The sequence below is a fragment of the Cucumis sativus genome, chromosome 2, assembly GCF_000004075.3.
Source record: "Cucumis sativus cultivar 9930 chromosome 2, Cucumber_9930_V3, whole genome shotgun sequence".
Lineage (NCBI taxonomy): Eukaryota > Viridiplantae > Streptophyta > Magnoliopsida > Cucurbitales > Cucurbitaceae > Cucumis > Cucumis sativus.
The window spans coordinates 24,419,037-24,446,006 of NC_026656.2; the positions used below are offsets into that span (position 1 = coordinate 24,419,037).

At 33.0% G+C, this 26,970-nt stretch overlaps 2 protein-coding genes and 1 non-coding gene across 3 annotated transcripts; 2 read left to right on the plus strand and 1 right to left on the minus strand.

Annotated features, from left to right (window-relative positions):
* Positions 1-1,009: 1,009 nt before the first annotated feature.
* Positions 1,010-1,081, plus strand: TRNAG-UCC. The gene has a single exon. It is a non-coding gene; the product is annotated as a tRNA-Gly (tRNA).
* A 1,109-nt stretch (positions 1,082-2,190) lies between these two features.
* LOC101205526 (cleavage and polyadenylation specificity factor subunit 3-II) lies at positions 2,191-20,194 on the minus strand. The gene is made up of 13 exons (XM_011651765.2): positions 19,633-20,194; positions 19,375-19,552; positions 19,190-19,262; positions 17,358-17,475; positions 13,708-13,781; positions 11,273-11,409; positions 9,291-9,354; positions 8,603-8,668; positions 8,409-8,478; positions 7,207-7,311; positions 5,422-5,563; positions 5,037-5,133; positions 2,191-3,507 (listed from the first exon to the last, which is right to left on the minus strand). Exons 1-13 carry the CDS (start codon positions 19,655-19,657, stop codon positions 2,626-2,628), a joined length of 2,031 nt encoding a protein of 676 aa, XP_011650067.1. The 5' UTR covers positions 19,658-20,194; the 3' UTR covers positions 2,191-2,625.
* A 1,758-nt stretch (positions 20,195-21,952) lies between these two features.
* On the plus strand, positions 21,953-25,474 carry LOC101205288 (disease resistance protein RGA2). The gene has a single exon (XM_011651769.2). It carries the CDS (start codon positions 22,101-22,103, stop codon positions 25,314-25,316), a length of 3,216 nt encoding a protein of 1,071 aa, XP_011650071.2. The 5' UTR covers positions 21,953-22,100; the 3' UTR covers positions 25,317-25,474.
* Positions 25,475-26,970: the final 1,496 nt, after the last annotated feature.

The window sequence follows — 26,970 nt, forward strand, 5'->3', positions numbered from 1 at the left end:
AGTCATGAGAATGAGGATATATCTTACATGCTTAAAGTGGATAATATCATATTGTTTTTGTACATATAAGTGAAAGTTATTTATTCTTATCAATTGGTATAAAGTTTTGGAGTAAGCTAATCTCTTGGTCTGGAGTGGGATTATAGTGAAGCTTAAGGTACTTCATTCAGAGGCAGGCAGGATTAGTAGAAATGTTAATAAAGTTATAAAAACAAGTATAACTTTATAATAACAACGTACGTGAGCCTCAACACATGCTAGTCTTATCGCGTCGCCTAGTTTTAACGTGATATGTCTTTCAAAACATCTATTACTAAAATCCCTTCTTCTTCAAAATAATGTCTTCTTTGCAAGACACAAGTCTTACACATCGGATCCTACAACTCGGTTCTAAGTTCAGAGAATAGCGAGTCAACACTAGTGGTGATCCCATTCGAGTTCGTGAAAAGATAACAAGTAATGAGGAGGTTGGAAGTATGCTAACTTGTAATTGCATTTAGAATTTCTAATTTTTAGTTGGGTGGTGTTTAAGAATTTCTAATCCTTATTGAATTAAAAAGAAGTGGGTAGGTTTCATCAGTATATGGTTGACACTATTTAGGTTAATTAAAATAGAAGCTATGATGTAGAGGGGAAACACAATGATGCAACATCTCTTTGTTGAGTACTTCATTAATGTCCACAGGACAAGAATTGACTAATTAAGTTAGGTTAACTAAAAGTACACATATATATATTATATTAGAAAGTTAGTTATTTGAATACTATGCAAGTAATTAAAACTATAAGTTTGGTTAAATATATATATTTCAAATATATTTAGAGGTTTACAAATATATGGAATGGAAATGTCAAATTGTGCATTAATATATGTATATATATAGAGAATTAAATGAGTGATTTGTTTGATATATATATTTGGTAATTAGATTTTTACAAATTCACTTCCTATGTTCATTTCAAACTTACTATATGCCTAACAAAATAGTTCTTTACACAATTCTACAAAGCGTTTGTAGTCCAACGGTTAGGATAATTGCCTTCCAAGCAATAGACCCGGGTTCGACTCCCGGCAAACGCAATTGCAATTTTTTTGGTTCTATTTGTTTTATGAAATGATAGTGTTAAGGGATTTGAATGTATTGTATGGAATCCTAAATTTAAATGGGTTGAATAAGTGAAGTATATTAGATTTTACTGATTAGGTGCAAATACAATAAAAGGACTAGAAAAGTAATTGCCAACTAAGAAACTAACAAAGAAAATTAGAGGATCTTCTAGAAAAGTAAAATATAATAATATAATATGATGGATGGCTTCTTATTCATTCAACAAAAGCCATCTTATTGACACTTTTCTCACGTCTTCCAAGTCTTTATATCTATTCATTTCTTTCTTCTTTTCAAATATCTATCATACTTTTGTTTCAACTTTAGTTTAACGTGGAGTTTAGATATTTGAATCTTTAATTTGAAAGAAACGAGTAAATATCAATTATCCATTTTATTGGACTTAAAACAGTTTGAAACTAACTTAAATGTAAGGAAGAGGGAAATTTTATATTGTATAATAATATTAATAACAAGAATGTATTAATATATTTATTTGATGTTTAGAGAATTTCTAGAAAAAGAAAAGAAAAATTAATAGAAAGGAAGAAAAAAGGCTTCTACAAAATTTAGAGACGTGGGTTTTCAAATTCTTTGTTCAACAAGTCTTTTGTTTTCCAATAATGACCACCAACATTTCATTTTGAAAATTAGTTGGAAGTAAGGGTTGTTCCATCTCATTTGCTATAGATTGTTCTTTGATTGATACACAGTTTATGAAATTGTAAAAGTTTAATTGACAAAATTGTAAGTCTCACCTAATGTTTATCAAAAGAAAATGTTGAAAAAGAGATAATATGTTAATACACTTGCAAAATTTCAAGATTTTATTGATATTCTTTCGAGGAAAAAAATTCATGGGTTCAATGTAACCATGCTACAAGCTGGACAATGGTTGGTTTTACACTTGGATTGAGCATGTTTTGTATAAAAAGAGTGATGTGGCATCTATGTTTATCTTTTTAAATGAATGAACTACAACATTTGTTAATGTGAAAACATTGTAATTTAATGACAACACAATCAAATGGAGTGCACAATGCCATTAATACTTGGACAAGCAATTAGGGTATAAAACGGATTCCACAAATACAATCGAAATAAAACAAATTGGAAAATTCCTATTAGTGAATATAAACAATAACTTGACATGTTTTTACAACATAGAATTCTAAACTCGATAAAACAAATCAACCTATTAATAAAAAAAAAAAAAACTCTAGTATAAAAAATCATTCATTGCCAAAAGAAAAGCTCAACTTGATGTATTATTGACAAAGAAATATAGTTCTAATCTCCCTATTGTACCCAAAAAAGTCACCATTCTTCACAGATCCACTTGCAATTTTACATGAGACAGCAACTCGACTTTCAGCCACTCAAAGCTTCCAAAACCAACCATTAATAATTTAAACCTCCAGATTTAGCATTTAGGTGAAAGGCAGTAAGATTGTTTCCTTTGCCAAATACAAGTCATGAATTGAGCTAACCTCGTAATGCATATTCCCATGTACATTCATGTTGAACCGAGATCATGTTTCTCCAAGATAGAAATGATTTTCCATGCAAGGATTTCATCTGCAACTAGCCAACTACAGCAACAAAATACCATAGCAGTAGATTCATTTTTAATTCTATCTATAGTTCTGTAAGGGCAATTTTCCTTTGAGCAAATGGACAGTGTAATTGATTCAACTTGAAGATACTCCCCAAGATTTTGAACATTCCTGTCTGAAAGTTCGGTTGAAAGCTTAAAAGATAGTTGGGAAAGCCATAGAGATTTTCTAGATAAGCTATCCATAACATGGATCTCATCTAAGCTACCAAAGTATATGGGTCTACAATGAGCAAACCTGACCTCATGCTCTTGTTGTCCCAAGAGTAGCAATAGTTCATCCTGATGTAATGCCTTGGTTTTTTTACCATTTTCCATCACCAAGATCCCTTCATTTACTCTATCATCACTTACCTGTAGCGCTGGACCACAACTTAAACTAGAATCAAACTTGGCGTCCAAATTTCTTTTCAAATGCTTGAAATGGGGATTTGAGCATTCGCGTATAAGCATGTTTGAAGTTCTTTCTGCTTTGTAACTTAAATCTTTTAAATCAGGATCAATCAAGTTTCTTTTTAAGAACTTAAAATTAGGAGTTGAACAACTCTGAATAAACATGCTTGAGGCTTCTGCTTTGACAGAAAGTGTTGAAGATATGGATACGGTTTCATTATTTGCAGGATCATGACATGGGATTCCCAGTTCAGAATGAATCCTCTCCTTTAAAACAGCCATTTTAGGTTTCTCTCCATGTACAAGAATCACATGCTTGGGACTAAGGAATTTCACAAGATCCATAATTCCTTTGGAATCAGTATGTGGGCTGAATGCCAGTTGGTGAACCTGGAATTAAACATATATATAGTCAGGAAAATTGAATACAACCAATACGACTGTAGAAAGAATACATGCATAATAAAAGAAAAAAAAATGTTCAGCCAAGTCAACTTCAATATCGATACTTAATATTGGTTAAATCCAGAAACATTCCCTGTACTTGAGCTAGAGTTTTCCACATTCAGCATTTTATCCATATTTTAGTCCCATTTTCATTCACATATCTGAATTCATCCAGTTGCCTAAGTTGTTTGTCCATTTAAAAATAATAAAATATATATTGATTCGCTTGCCAATTATCAGAACCTCATCTCACATTCTCACGTACATACTCAAAAAGAGGCCTTTCATCTATTTCTCAACGTCCATATTGTATCCCTTATATGCTACTGTTATTTATTTTGGAGTTTTTCTATTTATTTGCTACCCTCCAACAAAAGATGACACTATATTATATTCCTCGTCATGATATAAATATGCATAGCATGTATGCATGTATATACACACAAATATATACATATGCATATGTAACACACATATATACAATCTAAATTGATATCAAATAGAACATCTGAGTTCAAACTCCAGAGTCACATCTTTTCTAATCTCATTAACATTTAGAGTTCACTTATTGAGTCTCGTGTTAATTTCTAACTCTAAGCTTAGAAATATATTGGAATTATTAAAAAGATTTAATTTAACCAATCTCATTGACATAACCTTTTAAGCTTCTGATTTTTAGTACAATTTAGAACTAACGCATATTTTGGAGGCTTTATTTAAAAGTTGTTCCTCCCCTTTTGTAGGTAAATGGAGCCGAAGTGATTCTCTCAAAACCTTGGTTTTGGAAGGAACTAAATAATTATTCAGAACGAAGCCCTTTGTGGATAGGATCGTTATGAGATTGCTTGAGGCAAAGCTTCCTATCTTCTCAGTTTAGTAGTAATTAATAGAAAGTCAAGTTTGATACATAAACTTTTAAGCTTCTAAGTTAGTAATAATTACATCGGTAAGATTGTAAATATTAAATTTAACCTAAACCGATAGAAGACGTGATCCCAACTAATTTGATATCCAATGTTTCATTATCTTCCAAAATGGGTGCATCTAATTGATCAAAATTTTCGTTCACAAGTCTTCCCCATGTGGACATGCTTCAAATCTGAGGGTAAAAAGGTGGAACATATAAATTTGAGAGGTTGTGATAATTTTTAACTTTCCTGGGGACAAAAACAAAGAAGTTAAAAACGTCTTCAATCTGAAATACAAGAACGCTAGCACCATTGCACCATTCATTGTAACTTAGTTGTGTCTTCCTAGTTTTTCCTTAGGTGAATAATAGTCCAAAGAGGCGATATTATGAGGTGTTTGTGAAGCATCAAAAACTACCAAGTTGTGAACCTCTAAGAAACATTAAAATCCAAATTGAGATGCAATTTTCACCCAGTTAAGGAAAGCTGAGGATTAATGATTCTAATAAACGAATAATAATATTTAAAAAGAAAAACACAACATAAGGTCAGGTAGATACTAGCCTGGCATTGCACATCAATTTGAGTGACCTTGTCCAGATCAATTTTGGTGGGTTTACCTGACATTAACTTGTGTCCAACAGTTCCAGCAACACAATACCTACATAAGGTAAAGTAATATGGCTTACAGATGGCAATTTCAAATTCACATTATGCTTGGATGTAAGACCATCCTATACATGACCAAACACGAACTATGAACAACATAAGCAAATTTTAGAATAATAAAAATAAGTAAGAGAAAAGAAAAAAAAAAAGTGCTGCAAAAGTGAAAGAAAAAACTCAGTCACATAAATTGAATGCCCTTATGGTTTATCAAAGAACCAGCCTGCAAAAGTACACTTGAAAAATGAAGACAAAGCATTAGCCAAAAGAGAGTAGTCAATACCCAGGTAATGTGATCAGATTCAATTTAGAAGGTGCCCAACGCTTAAAAACTTCAAGAGAAAACCCACTACTGATCATCCCTGGTGTAGCAAAGAGAACACAAGGTCCAGGCGCATCAATCATAGAACGGTCGAACTTTTGAACTGCAACATGTAGCCCAAGTTCATAATTTACATAAGCACTTCGTCAGTGGCTAAAATGTCATATGACACATGTGATGTGTAATTAGACTTCGAATCCAACAGAAGTCACCCACAGAAGTGGGAGAAATGTGTTCTGTCCAAATTTACTCGTAGTCAGGGCATACTTAGTGATTTAAGAACATGATTCAATTTAAACTTATAAAAGTGATTTTTTTAGTGAAAAAACCACTTTCATCGAGAAAAAATGCAAGAACACATAGGCATACAAAACACCAAGACCACAAAAAGGAGCTTGACCCATTACAAGGGGTTCCAACTATGCAAAATCGTTCCTAGAGAATAATTACAAAAGGTCTTCAAAATCCAAACCCAAAGAGAAACATAGTAACAGACCAGAAAAATCAAATAAATCTTAGAGTTTAGGGTTTATAAAAAGTCATAAAGCCATGTTTGGTATAGAGAGTTTAGAATAAGTGTTTTTAGCAACAACGCTTTGTTTATACATGATTATATAAAAGGGGCATTTAATAATAACCTCAATGCTTGATTCCACACATTTAAATTTTTAAATGTTAATTTTCAGATTTCTAAAGGCATTACACTTCGTAACTGATCCTTAAGGGATTCTTAGGCAATCACATACTAAAATTACCTTCTATCTACTATGCCTAGAATTCCGTCAAAGTATTTGTGATGTAAGAAGACTATAGGTTAATTGGGTAATTAGGTAATATTCTAGTTTAATTCCCTTTTTACCAATAGAACTCTATAAATAGGAAACTTCTCTTGTATGAAGCACATTATTTATTCTAATAAAAAATCCATAACTTTGATTCTCGGAGGATTTCTCCTTGAGGTTACTTAGATTATATCAATTTGGATTTTATCAAAATCACTCTACACCAAGCATCATTGTCTCGAAACAAAACAAAACTGATTTGGGAAATGGCAGGTTGGGACATTTATCAAGTATTGAAGCATCATACCTTAACAATGAATAAATGAAGAGGAAAGTAATTTTGGCATAAAAAATCCCTTCCAAAGATGCCACTTAATTTCCTCTTCATTTATTCATTGCTAAGGTAAAATACCTCGATATTGAAAAATATCCCCACCTACCACTTCAATTGGGATGCCCACATCACTTCACCGGTAAGCAAATAAGCTCAACATAAAAACATTTTTTTTTTTTTTAAAAGGATACGAGTCTCACTATTATTAATATTGAAAATAGAGAGACAGAGCTCAATGAGGGTTATACAAGAGTAATAGGAGGGGGATCAGCAGGCGCACCCAGACACACCCCCTTAGCACCCTCATCACATCCAAAAAAGCGGAAAAAAAAAAACCTAAATACCATGTTTCTAAAAGCAATACAAGAGCCAAACAAAGGCCATAAAACAAGGCCAAACAAGAGTTTAAAAGCCACAATACAAGGCCAAACAAACTATCCAAAACAGAAACATAAGCAAGGCAGCAAGCCGAATACAAAACAAAATAATAGACCTTGATTGAGCAAATACTGATTGGAGCAAAAGGCTGATTCAGAAGGCAAGATACTCTAGAACAAGAGTTTAAGGTTATATTTTTAAGAAGCAATTGTTTGCAATCCTGAAAACTTGAAACATGTGAAGAAACAGTACCATTTTTGAAGTCAAATGCATTCCTTGTAGTGTACGTCTCTTTGACCTTCTGGCTTGTCCAACTAATGAGCATTTTATAGTACATATTAGCTTGAACAGTCAAACCTGGAAGCATAAATACGAACACAAGAATGTAAAGGTCAAGAACAGCACTACTAATAGAAGAGAACAGAATGAGAAAAAGTATTTGTGAAACGTAATAATTCCAAACAATTTTAAAGAAACATATTTAGTAGCTATCGGTGTCAACTGTTTCTCATGGTGGTCTACCGGATGGTGCTAAAGTTTCATTTAGTCTGGTCCTCCAGTTATAGTTCTTACATGTATACTGCGTCAATTCACATATTGAAAATGAAAAGAGATTTCAATGAGCCAATAATTTAAAATTCGTACTGTTGGAAAGAGAAAGTATAATCGCTTCTTCCATTTCCATATCTTTCTTCATCAATGATGGACCAAAAGAACCACTGTCATCATTATTGTAGTGGATTCATTTTATTCATGAGAAAACGCAAGGAAAAAAAACTTGCACTATCAATAATAGTGGTAAAAGAAGCAAAAGCTTTATATACATAAGTTCTACCAGCAGGCAGCAACAACAATGGCTAATAGCCCACCAAGCATCGCCCCTTCAATCCTCAAAGCCAATAAAGGGTTTTAAACACATAGTTCATCGACCGTTGGCTCTAACTCACCAAGCAAATGAATATCAAGCCATCAATGTAGTTCAATTTCCTATCTAAATCTTCACCATCATTTATGAGTCAAATAGAAGGATGGGTGAAGTAAACTACGAATCTTGGAGAATTCTTAGAGTAGATGTCTTAGTCAGTAATTGTTCACATATGAGGGGGAAGACTCATATATACAGAGATTTAATATAAGCGGGAGTAAAAAGAAAATTAACCTAGACTATTACCTAATTAAACCATTCTTCTTACATCAATGGGCTGAGCTCATTGAAGGGTGTACTAGATGTTCTAATCGAGCAAAACACTCAATAATGAATCATAACAGCTCAATTGCGGTTCTCAATAAATTTCTAACAAACATCTCAAATTTATCAATAAATTATAGGCAGAAGATTATTGAAGCAGACCATGGACTTACAAGACATTGGAAATCGTAAAGAGGAAATAGGAAGCTAAAAAGTTGCTATATGATATCTAAAAGGATGAAGTAGTTTAATATTCAAAGGAGACCTGCTGAAACATAGATCGGAAACTTCAGATTCATGCGCTCCCAATAGTCATCCAACAAGACACAAAGTTCCTGCTCAAACAGAAAATTTTATAACAAAACTGAAATAGTATTATATAACATGCGCAAATTCAGTATGAGAGATGCAGATTGCAGTAAAAGATTTAAAAGCCACACCTAACGTTCAGTAAAGTACCTGAGCCCGTCCAAGCGCAAAAGTAGGAATAAGGACCTTCCCTCCACTAGCCAAACAATTATGAACCTACATCAAATGGTACGGGAAAAGATCTTGTTCAGATAATTCCATTGCTAAAAATTATGAATTTTAAAGTTCAAATAATTCAGTATATATTTAACAATTTACAGTATAGAATGGATTTAAGTCACCAATCAATGCTTAATAGCCATAAGCCATAAACAGTATCTATCATCTTTTTATATCTGTGAGTGTTTGGACTAGCTTATGTGTACCTCGACTAATCAGTATCTATCTTATATCTTGGCCTTCAACTATGATTAGTTAGTCTACAATTGTAACATGCAATATCCTACACAGAAAGCCATCAACCAACCTATAATCTTGAACCATCACAAAATAAACCCTAAAACAAAACAGGAGCTAAAACAAAACCAAATATTTTATTCCCTTCACCAAGGGACGTAAAATATATTATTTGAAGCTATCCCTAATTTCAACTATATACCAAGTTGGAATTGGGCATGATTCAACTTTACCATAATTATGTCCTACTCCTGAATTATTATAATGCCAATATGCATGAATAACATGAATAAAAAGCCGGCTTATCCGATGTCTAATTAAAAACGAGGTGCAGAAAAGGAAAGTCCGAGTGAAGAGTTTTAATAGTTTAATTTATACATACAGCTTTAAGAAATTCTCTCTCGCGGGCATATTTAGAATCACGTATGGTTGTTGCATATGTAGACCTGCAAGACAAACATTGAAAGATTAACTTTAGAAATATTTTGCAGAACACAAATGTTAACGTACCATGCCAGATGAAAAAGCATCAGAAACAGGGAAATCTCCTCTATTTAACTGGAAGACCATAAATAAAGTTTAGTAAAAATGGGAAAGGCAGTGGACTTATTTCCACATCTATGTGATTACTTTCGAGTCCATACCCGACATTTTCTATTGGATAAAATTTCATTGATAGTATGAAATTATACAAAAAGAAGGCACAGGATCTCATCCAATGAAATAAGAAGAAACTTCTCCAATTGAGTATGAAACTATGTAGCTTAGTTGTAACTCACTTTTTATTTCTTTTATTGCTTTTTTTAAAATGATACAACACTTTTCATTAAGGGAATGAAAAGAGACTGCCGCTAAAACAAATACAAGGATACAAAAAATAAAGACAAACAAAAAAATAGAACTAAAAAGGAATAATGCAAGCATTGCAACCACTATGTATATCCTGAATTGAGAGCACTTCAAAATTCATCGGAAGAGAACACCAAGAAAAAGACTTGAGACAAGCCAAGTGAAAATGAGCATAAGAAGCTTGAGCAGAATTCTGAAAGAGGTGTCGATTAGTTGCAATTCACTGTTTTCATTTTTGGTTCTTTTATTTCACTCCCTTGAGGAGTTGGCATCCCTAGAGTATTAGGAACTTTTCATTTTATCGATATAAACCTAGTATCTTGACCTTGTAGTTGCAAAAAGGAGAAACATTTTCAAGATAAAACTAAAAAAATCTCAAGGTGGGTCTTTTATTTGACCTTGGCAACTCTAAAATGGGCAAAGATGCTTGCATCTTTTGGACAAGGACTGTGACAGGCTATTTTATAGAAGGTACATCACTTTTAGCAATCAATTGAAACAAATTGTCACCTATTTTTCTTTTGTCATTATAGCCTTACAGCGCTCATTAATCAATTGCGGTGCTTTTTGTAAATAGAACATTGGACCTTTTGTATCCTATTTCATCATATCAATGACTGGTTATTCTATTGTTTCCCATCCCAAAAAGTAAAAAACATAGTATTTAGTTCTACAAGTCAAACCCCTCCAACCGATCTATCTAAGAAACAACCTATCAAAGCAATGGCTAGTTCTTTATACTACTTTGCAAACCGTCAAACTAATTCCTAACTAACTACTATTTCTTTTTTTTATCCATGAGTGTCCATGCGCACAACTTGACTAGTCTCACAGGCATACACGACTAATCTTACAACATTTGAGTGTGAAGGAAACTCGTAAGAAATTAATTCTCGGGTAGGTGGCCACCATGGATTGAACACATGACCTCTCTTAGTTAGTTATTGAGACTAATTCCTAACTAACTACTAATTAAACAGTTAATTGAAATTACCAAAACAAAACACAATTCTAGTCTTTGATATAGGCTACATCAGGACTGGTTAGTTCGATCAACATTTATAACCCAACTTGATGGGAGCATTAAAACCCATTTATTTCCAAGTCCAATCCAAACCCATTAGAGGTAGCATACTACATTATGACCGCCATTATTTTTCATATACAGTTTACAAATAGGTCATAGGTGTATGATGACATTAAATTCCTATTCTTAATGGTCACTCAATTCCTAGCATTTGATGTGCCTTAGGGATCATTTAAAATGCACATCACCTAGGTTCTGGGTAAGTAAAGAAAGTTCCTCTGTCCCTACTTTTTGAATTCAGTAACGTGAGAGTGAATATTTGAACGAAAACAGATACAAAGTCTTAAGAAGTTAAGCTATGCTTAGAAGATAAAAATTGAAACCATTTATTTCTGGGTAAAATATTAGATAATGGATTCAATGTTACTGCATTGCTTTCCTCTGAAAAAGAGATAAAAAATTGGAAAAAGTTTATGTTCACTTCTTACTCTGTTATAAGAAGGTCTAATTGCATTCGATCAATTTGAGCTGCTCCCAGATGTCTATCAGGTGTCATATTATAGTCTCCTGTGTATACCATAGCAGCATCTCCAACTTTAGCATAAAACATGGCAGCTCCTAAAACCTTAAGAACATGATTGAAATATAAATATGCACATTCCGCATTGACAGTTGAAGTGCTGATGGAGAATACGTGAAGCAACAAGAAAAAACTTTGAACAGAAGTCAAAGAATCATTTACAGTGGATATAATGGAAATATTAAGAACTAAGTCTACAATTCTGGGCTATAATTCATGCGTAAGTTGCTAGTAGAACAACATATGTCCACAAAAGATGCACATACACAGCAAGCAACTAATAACTGGATTTACTTTTTCCCACATCCGACATAAACAAGAAAAATTAACATGTAAAATTTTCCATTTGAAAAGCACAAAAAAACAAAAGGTTACAATTTCTAACTCAATCTATCACCAGTTTGTCACATCATATCCAATGGGCAATGGAATTTGTTGATTAGCAACACTCAAACTGCATCCTTAACAATGTTATCCTTCTTATTTACGTCTTATTTCTTGTGAAATAAATACATATGTACCAACACGTGAACTTACATTCACATACAGAATATTCTAGGAAACTAGATAGAATTCCATAGAAAGCACAGTCATCAGTTGTTTTTTCATTAAATGGTTCGTTGAGCTTCCATATTTGCAAGCCAACCCCCCACACCAACCCCCCCCCCCCCCTCCAAACAAAAAAAGAAAAAGAAAAGAAAAGAAATTAGAAGAAAAACAAAAAATTAATAATCATTCATCAATTTCAAATTGAAAATACAGAAGATTTTCAAATCTCATCCATTTGAAAACTCCTTTTTTTGTTTTAATGAAAAAATGGTCTTTTGGTCCCTAGATTTGGAGTTCATGTTTATTTGGTCCCTAAAGTTTTTAGTTCCTCAAGTTTTTTTAATGCTTCTAAATGGTCCCCGATTTAACTTGAAGTTAACAAAATGCTCACTAGACCGATATGTGTTGATGTAGAAGTTAATTGTATTAGATGATGTGTCAATTATATGGGATGAGTTGGAAAATAAAATAAACTCCATTTAAAAAATAAAGAAAAGTTATTTAAAATATTTAAAAGCTTTTTCGTGTAATTAAGAAGATACTAATGAAAATGTGGATCTTATCAAATTGTTCACTTCCTCAATGTTGAGTTTCACAAATGGTCCTCCTGGTTCTTTCTTCAACAGTGCCTTGCTGACGGCTCTATATGTTAACCGCTTTAGATTTTAGCAGCAAAGAGACAGAAAATTCAATGATCACCAAGTACAAATCAAGATTTGGAGTTGGCAGTATAAAAAATGACTTGGTAGTAGTTTTATTGACGAGATTTGAAGTTTTAATTACATCAAAATTAACTTCCTCGACCCCATCATGCTAATCAGTTACAATTTCAATATTTTCCCACAGAAAAAAGTAATTACAGGAAACAACAATATTTAAACTGGGTTAGTTAATCTGATTTTGATATTTCTACCATTAGTTCTTTCTAATCAATAGCTAATTTTCATACAAAAAAGGAAATCCCACCGTAATGAGGTTTCAAAGTCTAAGCTAGTGAAGAAAGGTGGGGACGGAGAGTTTCTTATCCTTTGGTTGAGCTTGTTTCTTGCTTTGCCCTTATCAATTAGTCAAACTAAAGGGGTCACGTTCTATATTTTCTTCAAGGATTAGATGACCATTAACCACAATTCAAGTGGACAATAGACAGTGACAGGGAGGACTTGGTCAACAATGGGCAATGAGCTGGAAAACTATTGTAAATGGCAAAATTGCTGAAAATATTTACAAAATTTCAAATTCTATTAATGATAAATAGATGTTAGTAGACTTTTATCAATATCTATCAATACACTAATAGAAGTCTATCAATGTCTATCATTGAGATAATCTAAACTTTGGCTATATTTTTGTTCATAATGCTACATTTGAAAATGCTCTTAAAGGTCTCCAAATGCCATTGGTAAACAAAAACAAAAGAAGCTTCGTGTTTTGAAGCTTTTCTACTGCAATTATGGCCATAAGTATTTTTTTTTTAAATCTTTAAATATTTTAAATAACTTTTCTTAGGGGCTAGAGGGAAGATATATCATAACCAAGGAAGTTACAAGATCCCCTCCAACCTAAATTAATATAAAGGTTGCTACTTGCTAGTATTGGGTAAAAAGCATAGAAAGAGAAAGAAGTAAATGACAGGATGAAATTCAGAGTTGAGTAATGAAACAAGGATGAAATTTAGAACAAGCCAACACATAGGACATGTCTACCACCCATGAGAAATATTGTCAGCCACCTCTAAATGAAGCTATATTAGGAGATGCAAAATAAGAAAACGAAATGTGTCAAAAGAGGCTTTACATGTCCAGCATAGTAAGCACGAATTTGAAGATCTTCATCAACCTGTATAGTCTGCTTCAAATCCACAGGTACAACTGCAGGTGAATCAAGATCAATGGCAAATAATCTTAAGATACAGAGAAAAAATAATGGCATGCAATTGATGCATATCAAATACATTAAAACAAATATATTAGAACAAAAGCAAAAAAGGTACCCACAGAAACTTAACTGTTACGTAATACATAACTACCAATAGTGCAGTTTAGAACTCAACTTGAGCCAGTACAATCATCAAACTAGGGTGCGTTTGGATTGTCTATGAAAAAATATGTTTTCAAAAGATGCATTTTCTTTTTAGCATTTTTTCGAAAAATTGTTTATAGTTTAAACACCATAATTTTTTGTTATATTTTTTCATAAGTGTTCATATACACATTTTTGTTTGGTTTGTTCAACCTAAGTGTTTATATTAATGTCAAATTACCACAAAGGTCTATGAAATATTATGAACTAAAAACTAAACATTAATTTTATAATTTTCTTGTGTTAAAAATAAAATATTTTTGGACTACAGAATTATAGAAGCACGTCTAACTTGAAATTTAAATACATAATCATAATAAAACAATTTCATCTCCAACCATAATACATAAATTTTAGTCATTTCAGTAATCCCTTCTAAAATTTTGGAGGGATTCATTAAATTATAAGATTTAAGATTTGAAATTTGTTGAAAATTATCTATTTCTATTGTTGTTTTTAAAAAATTTAAGATTTAAAATTCATTAAATAAAGTCAACAACTATTTTCTTGGAGTGTGGATGGGAGAGGTGGGTTAATGCAAGGGTAGTTTAGTCATTTTAGCATATGCTTAAAATTTGAGAGGAATTTCCGGTTAAGCACCAAATAATCTCTTTTCCTAAAATTTGGTTCCAAGTGTTCTCTCTAAAATATTTTATTGCAAAAACTCATTTTTGAAAAATTATTTTAAATAGTTACCAAACACCTCAATTTCTCTTAAAATGATTTAATTTAAAAATTAAACACTTCAAAAGTTAATCCAAACACACCCTTAGTAAATGGGAACAAACATAAATAATGAACAAGTAATTGAGCACGAAGCGTGAGGATCTCATAAAATAGCAATTTTCCATATTCAGTTAAAGGTTTCTCCTTCTACACTATGTATATTAGGTGAAGGTCGAAAGAAAAGAACAAGTTCCGGTTAATAAAAAAGTAAAGGCAAAGTAAGAGTTGCACAAGAAGGCCAAATTCAAAATCATTTGGAATCAGACAAAAAGTACAACACAAGGCCAAATAAACCGAGAACAGAAACCACTAAAGGGAGCTTACTATACAACATTTGAAGAGATAAAATTCATTCTATCCTCCAGTTTGCTGATGACACTTAACTGTTCTGTAAATATAATAATGCAATGCCTGTTGTGTTAATTAAATTATTGCTCTTTTTGAAGCATGATCAGGTCTGATAGTTAATGAAGGAGAAATTAGCAATTTGTGGTCTAAATGTGGAAAACTTAAAGTTGTCTGAAGTGTCAAGGCGGACCAATTGTAAGGTGGTAACCTTACATCTCCTTTATCTTGGCCTTCCCCTTTGGTGGTCAGCCAGTAATTTTTTCGGTAAAATGGTAATTGAAAAAAAATTAACAAGCTTGCTAGAAACATTTTTATCCCTCACAAGGAGATGATTAACTCTTTGCAACTCAGTTATCTCAAGTATCCCCTTAACTACATCTCTTTCCAATATGCATTTATGCCTTCTCAAGTTGAGCTTGGATTTAGAGTGTTTGATGGAAGTCTTTTGGAAAGGTAATGAAGGTGGTAAGCGATGGAACTTAGAATCTAAACCTCAATGTGAATAAAGGAGAAGTTACTGTATCCCTTTCGTGCTACACACCTCACGAACCACCCTGAACAAGTTCGAAATTTAGTTAGTCTTGCTGATTCACGTCCTTCATTTCTGTAAGATCCTGGTTCTTTCACTAGGTTCGTAATAGCTTCCATAAACCATTCAAGTTGGATCTTGGACACTTTGAGAATTTTTCTGTAATCCACATCCTCAATACGGAAATATCCTCTTTCAAAGCATATGAAGTAAAACGAATCTTGGATTTTGCAGCTTTTCACCTCTGTCTGAAACTATTGTCTTGCCGGAATTAGAGAATGCCGAAGCTGGGTGGAAACCGTGGACTGGGGGAGGAGGACAGAGGACAGAGGACTTAAAACCAAAGTTCCCTTTGCATGGGGGAAAACCAAACACAGTTTTTCTGGTTGAAAAGAGTCTTAAGCTCAACAACAGTTCTAGGATTTCAGATTTTAATAAACCTTTTGACGTATTTGTAGATGCTTCTCGAATAGGAATAGGGGCAATTTTAAGTCAAAATAAACACCCCATAGAATTCTTTAGCAAAACCTTTGTTTGGTTTGTTGGTTCGTGATTTATTTTTGCTTTTATGTTTTAAAAAACAAAAAATACAAGAAAAAAATTTAAAGCACGTTTGGTATACCTATTTTTAAAAACGATTTCCAAATACCTTTGAAGTAGCCCATTTTCAAAAAAAAAAAATTCTCGTTTTTTGTTTTTAAATTTTGTTTTCAGAAATTATGAACATGGGATACACTATTGCATTTCCAAATTCACAATCAAACACAAATTTTGAATTTTGAGTTCAAATTGAAACCAAACGTGTTTTAATATATTGTGAAAAAGAAGATTTGTGTTTTCTACTAAATTCTTTGTTCTCTAAAATAACTTTTGAACCACAAACCAAACAAGGCCTAAGCTCTTCTATATTGAAATGGTCAACCTACAAGCAAGAACTCTACTCTCCTCTTACGTCCTTAAAACAGTGGGAGCGTTATCTGCTTGGGGAAGAATTTGTGTTGTAAACTAACCACTTTCCTTTGAAGTTCTTACAAGCACGAAAGGAAAACAGTCATATCCATGCTAGGCAGATTCATTTCCTCCAACGATTTGACTTTGTGATCGAACATACACAACGTAAAGTAAACAAAGTGTCTGACGCTCTAAGCAGGAAAGGTACACTGGTGCTCTAAGAAGGAAAGGTACACTCCTAACTCTACTTCGTGGGGAAATTATAGCTTCTGATCATTTACCTGAACTATATGCTAATGTTCGAGATTTCCAAAATATTTGGCAAGCTTGCTGCATTCATATCCCAACTAAAGACTTCCATTTTTTAATGAAAAGCACAACTTTCATTAGAAAACACGAGCATACAAAACCGAGCCCACAAAAAGAGGAATCCCACTATAAGAAAGGACTCCAACTACAAAATCAAGTTCATAGAATGATTATAAAAAGTCTTCAAAATCGAAGCCCAGTGGGAGACATGAAAGCGAAATCAGTGAAAGACTTGGCAAGAGAGAACTAGGAAGAAGCATTAATTACTTCAATGAAAATATTTGTTTCATTTTGGAAAAAGAACAAATAATAAATAAATCACATTGTGAGATTAACCAACATGGACATGTAGTACCATACTCCTCTATGGACCATGAAACTTCGATGTTTCAACCGTTTTAAAGAAATGGAGATAACACTTAAAATTTGGCCGCCTAAACAATCACAGTCCCAGCCAGAGACTAGCTGCATACTATTTAAGATCTTGACATAATTAAGTTACCTTTTTTCAAGCACTCCATAATATGGTCATTAGTAAATTGTTCTGCTTCACCCCTTCGATCAACCATCACTTTTCGATAGTCCTCCAACGTTATAGGAGCCAATGCCATTGTTGGATACTGCAATCAAGAGGAAGTAAAGAGAAAACTTCAATGCCAAAATGTAAGAAACCAAAATTGACAAAAGTTTCCCCATTTTGGTAAGAAACCACTTTCATGGAGAGAAATGAAAGTGTATACAAGTCACACAAAAAATAAGCCCAAACAAAAAGAGAGTTTGATTGAACCTAATTATAGAAAAAGATTCAAATCCAAAACCACAATACCAAAGCTCATTATTACAAAAAGACCTTGAGATCAATGCCCACAAGAAAGTATTACACCTAGCCACTTCTCAAACATCCATAGCCCCCAGAGCTCTCCACCTCTCTAAAAATTCTATCATTCCTCTCAATTAGAATGGCCCACATACCTGTAAAAAAAACTAGCTTGCCACAAAACTTTAGGATGGTTCAGATCTGCTTCCTTGGAAGCCTTTCCCCTATCGTAGTTAACCGTAACTCTCGAGCTTTTGGAGATCCCAATCCATCATGTTTGGGCTCTCACCCCTAGCCTTTTGTCCTCCCTTAGTCTTCCTTTTAGACACTGATAATGCTTGAGCATCTTCCACTTCCACTCACTTAACGCCCAAAGACACTAATGCCCCCCTCCCCAAGTCACATTGCCAAAAGACTCCCCACTAGGAATCGAAAATGGAACCAAAAGCGGGTTAGAAAGGGAGTAAGGATCCCCAAGCAAAGGCCCATTAGGCAACAGCAAAGGGCCTCTCTCTATCCCATTCCAACAATGTTAGACCAAGAAGCAACCTTTGGAACTCCTTCACCAATCAAATAGACCAGTAATAGAGACGAGGCACCCTCGAAATCAGGACAATAACTCGAAGACGGAACACACAAAATAGAAGGAACAACGTTATTGAATACAAAGAAAAAACTTTGATTTCTAGAGAACTAAATGTAAGATAGAATCCTAAAAGAAAATTAAAAACTAATTTCATTGAAACTAAAATGTAATTATCAAGGATTAACCAAGATTAATCTGATTTTATCAAATTATCTCAATCCTATTACATCAGTTTCACTAGATGATTTAGAAAAATATAGAGAAATGACAAAGGAAAAGATAATGTAATGAAAAAATAGGATAACCATCACTAAACCCAGTTACTCGAAAGAATCAAACCTCTCCTACTCAAGCACTCAGGTGCTACAACTTTACCTCCCTTCTTTAGAAATCACAAAACCCTACGAAAACCTGTCTCATGGGTCCCTACATCTTAAATGTGCCACTCAAAACATTTCTAAGCAACTACATTGTGTGAATACCTCTTTTGCCTCTCCCTACATATGTTTGAGTGATTGGAGACCTTGCAATAACCTGCCACACCTTTCTATCATGCAAAGGAGGACGTCAAAAACCTAAAAGAAATTGAAGAAGGGCCTGGGGAAGGCAACACCAAGACCACAGCCCACAGGAAGCAAGCTACACATCAATTCAAAATCTTTTCAACCACAGTTTGTGTGCGCTGTTTTCTTCAAAGCTTTTGCATCTCTTAACTAAGATCTATGAAAGAAGCCACAATTCAAACATTTTCCAACCATAATTTGAGTTTACTTTTTTTTCAATTTCTTTCTTTTGATGGCTTCACTTCATGTAAATTTTGTAATGACAAAATTCTTAACCTCTTCAAAAAGAAAAAAATCTAACATGACCATGGTAAAACAAAAAGCACATAAACAAACATCTATAAGCATGTGTATGAAATGAAACTTACCGTCATGTAAATGGGTCCATTATAGCCACAAACTTCGGTGAAGTATGGAAGAGCACCTATATGGTCCAAGTGACTGCAAAATAGCATAGAAGTTGAGAAAAGACAAAAACACAACATTGTAAGGAATGTAACAGAGATTTATCGATCACTACAAAATAATAATAATAACAACAACAGCAACATACAAGTGTGTAATGATGATACAGGAGAGAACATTATTATAGTCATGAGAAGCAGATATGCGAGAGAAATCAGGATATCGACGATGGTCGACATAGCCCAAATGCATCCCGCAATCAAACATAATTCGCTTTCCATTGATTGTAACGACCACACAACTCTTCCCAACTTCTTGCCCAGCGCCTAAAAGAGGTAAGGATTAAGATCAAATTCAGAAAAATGTAAATAAGTAAAGAATACTTATGGAACAACTAGAGGATTACCAAGAACGAGGCAATCGATGGCCATTGCAATAGTCCTTCAACTCGGACAAACTTCTACGCAATGCTAGGCCTCAGCGACCCCAAGAGAGAGAAAAGGCAACCAGGAGGCCAGAGCGAAAAGAAACGATTGTGGTTCTAGAGAAAAGAAACGATGAGTGCAACACTGAACCAAGCGAGACAGCAGCAAGCAGTGAGATTGGCCGAAAAAGAAGAAGAGTCAAGAGTCCGTCGGATAAATGACATGAAAATTTAGGAGAAAATGTCAAATGACCCGGGTTTTGAAGAGGTCCCGAATGAAAGAAAAAATTGGTATCTCGCTCGGTGTATCCGGTGGCGTGGTCTCGCTTTCTACACTCTCATTCTCTCAGTCTCGCCCTCTCATCACCAACCTCTCTGTCCCGAGAAGAAGAAGTAGGAGAAAAATCTCTCGCCCAAAAACGCCGTGCCGGGGAAGAAGAGGAAGTCGGAGAATACGACCGTGCCGGAGATGGAGAGACTAAAAAACGGCGCTGGAAGGAAATGAAAAAAAAACAGAGAAGAAGAAATTTGAGAAGTAGCACACCTTTTAAGTTACAAAAGTAACACACCTTCTAAGTTACAAAAGTAACACACCTTTTATCAAAAAAATAATTCGTAAAATTTTACTTTCTTTTATCAATTTCAGTTAACTTGACGCCGAGAATCAGAGGTGTAAACTATTTCGTTGGGAAAACATTCGCAATCTAATTAATCTTCCAAACCAACCCAATTGAATTTGATTTAGGGTTTTTTTTTTTTTCCAACCCAATGATAATTTAGCTTTTTGAATCATCATTTTACCTTTTTTACCTTCAAACAATCGTTTAGTTTGTAGACAATCAGTTAACTTTCCATACAATAGTTTAATAAAATACGCATAACTTATTTTTATTAAACAATTAATAAAATATATAGTTTAATAAAATACGCATAACTTATTTTTATTAAACAATTAATAAAATATATATTTTTTAAATATAGGTTGTATTGAACTAAAATTTCAACTACAACCCAAGACCCAAAGCAACCTGAAAAAAAACTAAAACTTTCAACTAAGTCCAACTCACATTTTAAACTAATCCAACTCAACCGGTATAATATGGAAGGGGTGGTTCGGGTTGTTCCATTATTCATGTTGGACTTACACCTCTACCAAGAATCTTAACATAATTTTTCCATCATCTGGATCGAGGTCATGATCAAAATTATAGGTTTTAGTTTTAAAATTTTAAAATAAATGGTATTCTCAAATGACTAAAATACTCTTAAAAGCCCACACGGTTTACTCCTAAAATCAAGGAGGAAGAAATAGAAAATGTAAAATAGATGGACGCGAAGAAGAAAGAGAACGAATTTTAAAATAAATAAATAAAATTTAGAATGATTTAAAATTTGACTATAAATTTTCACAACCAAAATTTATTTTCTTAATTATGAATTTTTATACTTGTTCGACTATTATAATCTTATCATCATTATTAATTATATATGTTATTCAAAATTAATTTTAAATCATTTCTTTATTAATTCACATTACTTTCAATTTATTATGAATTTAATAACTTCCTTTACGGTAATAAATTATAAATAGTATTTTAATTAAGTATAAAATAAAATCTTTCTAATATTGGATAAATTTTGAATGAATTATAACAGTATAACATATTATTTTTACCACGTTAACATTTTGAAAGCTTTCATCCGACACTAGAAAACATTTCATCCTTCAATTTTTTTCATCTTTTCTTCCGGCAACAACTTGAAATTTTCCACACCGTTTACTTCATCCTTCAATTTCGTTCCTTTCTTCCATACATTTTGGTGTCTTTAATATCGATATTCATCATTTTATATTTGGTTTTCGGTTTATTTTGTCATTTCGTTAGCACATATATAATATTATACAATAAATCATTAGAATTTTTCGCTTCGATAACTTTTCATTATTATTCTGTAGACTACATCCTTCCGAAATTAATTTTAAAATATATGTTTATATAGTAAATATTATTAAAATGTAGTAAACTATAATATAGAGTGAGAATAACTTACCTACTTATTATCACTTTATATATTTTTTAAACTAACAATGTATAATTTAATATATGAGTAAAATATAATAGTTTTTTTTATGTGATTTGTTATATGTATATCTCGTCTTATTTACAATATTACTATTTAATAACAAATGCTATAAGTGATGAAGGAAGTCACCTTTTAAAAGTATTTTATTTGTTTTGTTGGGTTTAGGTTAGGTATATGAATATGACAATGGCACAACCTTTAATTTCCAACCACATTTCATTTCTATGAAGCTTCCTCTATCCCAAGTCCACGTTGACTTGCAAAGACCACTTTGATTTATACCTATCCTTTTGGATTTTAGATCTAATTCTTCTCCAAATCATTATTTGAGCATTCTTTCTGAGAGAGAACCTTAGAATTGCACAATGGCTGATTTCCTATGGACTTTTGCTGTGGAAGAAACGTTGAAGAAGGTGTTGAAGGTTGCAGGGGAGCAAACTGGCCTAGCATGGGGCTTCCAGGAACATCTCTCCAACCTCCAAAAATGGCTACTCAAGGCTGAAGCTTTCTTACGCGATATCAACATGAGAAAATTACATCTTGATTCTGTGAGGATGTGGGTGGACGATCTTCAACATCTTGTTTATCAAGCCGATGATCTATTAGACGAAATTGTTTATGAAGATCTTCGACAAAAGGTCCAAACAAGAAAAATGAAGAAGGTGTGTGATTTCTTTTCTCCTTCTACCAATGTTTTGATCTTTCGTCTTAACATGGCAAAAAAAATGATGACTCTTATAGCATTGTTAGAAAAGCATTACCTTGAGGCTGCTCCTTTAGGACTAGTGGGAAATGAAAATGCAAGTCCTGAGTTCGATGTTATTGGTCAATATCGAGAGACAATTTCAGAACTCGAAGATCATAAGATTGTGGGGAGGGATGTTGAAGTTGAAAGTATAGTGAAACATGTGATTGATGCTAGCAATAATCAACTTACATCTATCCTACCCATTGTTGGTATGGGTGGATTGGGAAAAACAACTTTGGCAAAGTTAGTTTTCAACCATGAGTTGGTTAGACAACATTTTGATAAAACTGTTTGGGTTTGTGTCTCTGAACCATTTATTGTCAACAAGATTTTGCTAGATATTTTACAAAATCTAAAAGGCACCATTTCTAATGGAGGGGATAGTAAGGAAGTTTTACTTCGTGAACTCCAAAAGAAGATGCATGGCCAAAGATATTTTCTTGTGCTTGACGATGTTTGGAACGAAAATTCTTTTCTATGGGATGAGTTGAAATACTGTTTGCTCAAGATCACTGGAAACTCTAAAAATAGTATTGTTGTGACTACAAGGAGTGCTGAAGTTGCAAAAATCATGGGAACATGTTCTGGTCATCTTTTAAGTAAATTATCTGATGATCATTGTTGGTCCTTGTTTAAAGAAAGTGCAAATGCATATGGATTATCAATGACTTCAAACTTGGAGATCATTCAAAAAGAGTTAGTCAAAAAAATTGGTGGTATACCATTGGCTGCACGAGTTTTGGGAAGGGCAGTAAAATTTGAAGGAGATGTTGAGAGATGGGAGGAAATGTTGAAAAATGTGTTAAGCACTCCACTCAAAGAGGAAAATTTTATTTTGTCTATATTAAAATTAAGTGTGGATCGTCTACCGTCATCTGCATTAAAGCAATGTTTTTCATATTGTTCAATTTTTCCCAAGGATTTTGTGTTTGAAAAACAAGAACTAATTCACATGTGGATGGCACAAGGTTTTCTTCAACCACAAGAAGGAAGGAACATGACAATGGAAACTGTAGGAGACATATACTTCAAGATCTTGTTGTCACACTGCTTATTTGAAGATGCCCATGAAACAAAGACAGAGGAATATGAGATACCTGATCTGCTTGAATTTGAAACAAGGCCAGAAGAATATAAGATGCATGATCTTGTACATGATATTGCGATAGAAATTTCAAGAGATCAAAATTTGCAACTAAATCCTAGCAATATATCAAAGAAGGAACTTCAAAAGGAGATTAAAAAGGTTGCATGCAAGTTACCCATGGTTGATTTCATTCGACGGATTCCTTGCAATATAGGCCAACTAACATTTTTTGATGTTGAGATAAGGAACTTTGTTTGTTTGCGAGTTTTAAAGCTATCAACGCTGCCTAGTGATAAGTTACCGAAGTCAATTGGTCAATTGAAACACTTGAGATATCTAGAAATTGCATGTTATTTAGGTAGATTAAAATTTCCAGAGTCTATTGTTTCTCTTCATAATTTGCAAACACTAAAGTTTCTATACTCATACGTTGAAAAATTTCCGATGAACTTTACAAATTTGGTAAGCTTAAGGCACTTGAAATTATGGTCAAATGTTGACCAAACGCCTCCACATTTAAGTCAATTAACTCAACTTCAGACATTGTCTCATTTTGTGATCGGGTTTGAAGAAGGTTGTAAAATTACTGAATTGGGTCCATTGAAAAACTTGCAAGGTTGTTTGAGTCTTTTGTGTTTGGAGAAAGTTGAAAGCAAAGAGGAAGCCAATGGAACAAACTTGGCAGAAAAGGAGAAGTTAAAAGATCTACACTTAAGTTGGTCCAATGAAAGAAAAGATAACAACAATTACAATGATTTGGAAGTGTTGGAAGGACTTCAACCAAACCAAAATCTACAATCATTAGGAATCTACAACTTTGCAGAAAGACGTTTGCCTAACAAGATTTTTGTTGAAAATTTAAGCGTGATAGGTTTGTATGGTTGTAATAATTGTGAAAAGCTTCCAATGCTTGGACAATTAAACAACCTAAAGAAACTTGAGATTTACAGCTTCCATGGCGTCCAAATTATAGACAACGAGTTCTATGGTAATGATCTAAACCAAAGAAGGTTCTTCCCAAAGCTTGAGATATTTGTAATGTGTGATATGATCAACTTAGAGCAATGGAAAGAAGTAATGACAAATGATGCATCATCAAATGTTACAATCTTTTCCAATCTTAAATGCTTGGAAATACGTGGATGTCCCAAATTAACAAAACTTCCAAATGGACTACACTTTTGTAGCTCCATTCGACGTGTGACAATAAACCAAGGTTCAAATTTGAGCATAAATATGAGAAATAAGCCGAAATTATGGTATTTAAACATTGGTCCATTAGATAAACTGCCTGAAGATTTATGTCATCTAATGAATTTGGGGGTAATGAGAATTGTTGGAAATATGCAAAATTATGATTTTGGCATCCTTCAGCACCTTCTTTCCCTTAAAAAAATTACTTTAGTCGAGGATGAGTTGAGCAACAATAGTGTAACACAAATTTCTGAACAACTTCAACACCTCACTGCCTTGGAATTTCTGTCCATTGAAAATTTTGGAGGCATTGAAGCTTTGCCAGAATGGTTAGGAAACTTTGTATGTTTGCAAACACTCAGTCTTTATAACTGCAAAAATTTGAAAAAACTGCCTTCTACAAAAGCAATGCTACGTCTCACTAAATTAAATCAATTGTATGCTTGCAAATGTCCGATGCTACTACTCGAAGAAGGTGATCCAGAGCGAGCAAAACTTTCCCACTTTCCAAACATGTTGGTTCAGCGCAACGGTTATCAGAAGTGTATTTAGATTTTTTCGTTTTTTTTTGCACTCTTGAAAGCAAATGTGTACTAAAGTTTTCAAAACAGACTTGTATTATTATTATATGCTCCAACCACTTGATACTCTCAATATACATTTCATCCACTAAAAAGTGGTCATGCATACAAAGTAGGAAAATTATGTGATAGTTTAAATATCTTATCAATTTTTCTATAAGTTAACTACCTAATTTAATAATTATTTTCTAAATAATTAATTTTTTTTTCAAAAGTTGTAAACTTTTTAAAATTTCCACTTGTTTTTTTAGTTTTCAAATTTTGATTTGTTTTCTAAAAAGACAGAGATAAAAAGGAGACATGAAAGTAAGAATGTAGTGGTATAAAAGATATTTATGAATCTAATTTTTGGAAAAGAATAAAATAGTTACCAAACCAAACTTTAGTTTATAAAATATCTATGTGAAAAATCTTGTCAAATTAACTATAAATTTTGAAATTGCAATTTAGATAAGGTACGAGAATGTCACAATATTTATAAAATTTGAAATAATAGAGATTAAAGTACGAAAATTGATGAAAGAATGTATTTACAAAATAGAGCAAATTTTCAAATTATATTCCTGATGGACATCAATAAACAAATTAAGAAAGAAAATTTTGATTCTAAAACCTAAACAAATTAACAACGAAAAACATTATAAAAAGTGATTTTTGTTTTAGTGACGAGCAGAACAGCCATTTTCATTTTCAAGTAATGTTATGTATTAATCAATATTTATTGATTGGTATCGATAAAAAAGATTGGTATAAGTCACTTCGTTTCTTTTCGTCCAAGTTACTTGTTTTTTTGTCCAAGTTTCTTCTCTTTTTGTCTAAACTCACTTCCTTTTTCCTTTGTAAGTTTCGGGAATATCCTCATTCATAGGTCTGATGATCCACATCTATGAATTGAAAGGGCTTGACCAATAGATGGCGGTGACGGCTGCATTTTGCCTCAGTATAAGTAGAAGTTGTGAGGGAGAAGAAGAAAGCCAAAAGTGAGGGGGAAGGAGAAAGCCGAAAGTGAGGGAGAAGTAGAAAGTCCAAAGTGGGGATCAACTCTTTGTCCCCTAATCTCATTTTTTTTTACAAATGAAAATATTTTTCATTGGTTTTATTCTCGAATGAAATTTAAATAATATACTATTTCAAAACATGACTTAAAAACAATAAATTCACTTGGCAACTACTTTTTTATAAATTAATTATGTAAATTAAATTTAGTTGAATTTAATACATGTTATTACACAAAATTGTGATATCACACAATTTAACAAGTCCTTTATTTATTATATCAAATCTAAGATTTTGAGCTATACAAAACCAAAATTTGCATTCCAAGCCATTCTTCTTCCTCAAATATAAAATCCTTGAACCGACTACTATACATTCTGATTTGGAATTTCTACTCATGAAATCAAATTTCATTATAGGATGCAATGGTTTCATATAATCCAAATAAGCCAAAATGTGCCCTTTGATGATTCACCAAATCCACTCTCCTTCTGTATTGAGCAGCATCATTTGGTCCTTTTCCAAAAAGATTTCAACTTCCAGAGGGGCTCACAACTCTTATGTAAAAATCAATATCTAATCTAATCATAAGCCTTCCGTAGATGGCCTAAGCCTAAACAATTCAGGAT

Excerpts from the sequence above, each read along its gene's own strand:
- LOC101205526 (XM_011651765.2), bottom strand. The coding sequence starts at position 19,657 with ATGGCCATCGATTGCCTCGTTCTTG. Across the intron at positions 17,476-19,189 it reads ATGGACCCATTTACATGACG|TATCCAACAATGGCATTGGC; the intron begins GTAAGTTTCATT and ends TCTTGATTGCAG. Across the intron at positions 8,669-9,290 it reads AGAGAGAATTTCTTAAAGCT|GTTCATAATTGTTTGGCTAG; the intron begins GTATGTATAAAT and ends CATTTGATGTAG.
- LOC101205288 (XM_011651769.2), top strand. The coding sequence starts at position 22,101 with ATGGCTGATTTCCTATGGACTTTTGCTGTGGAAGAAACGTTGAAGAAG.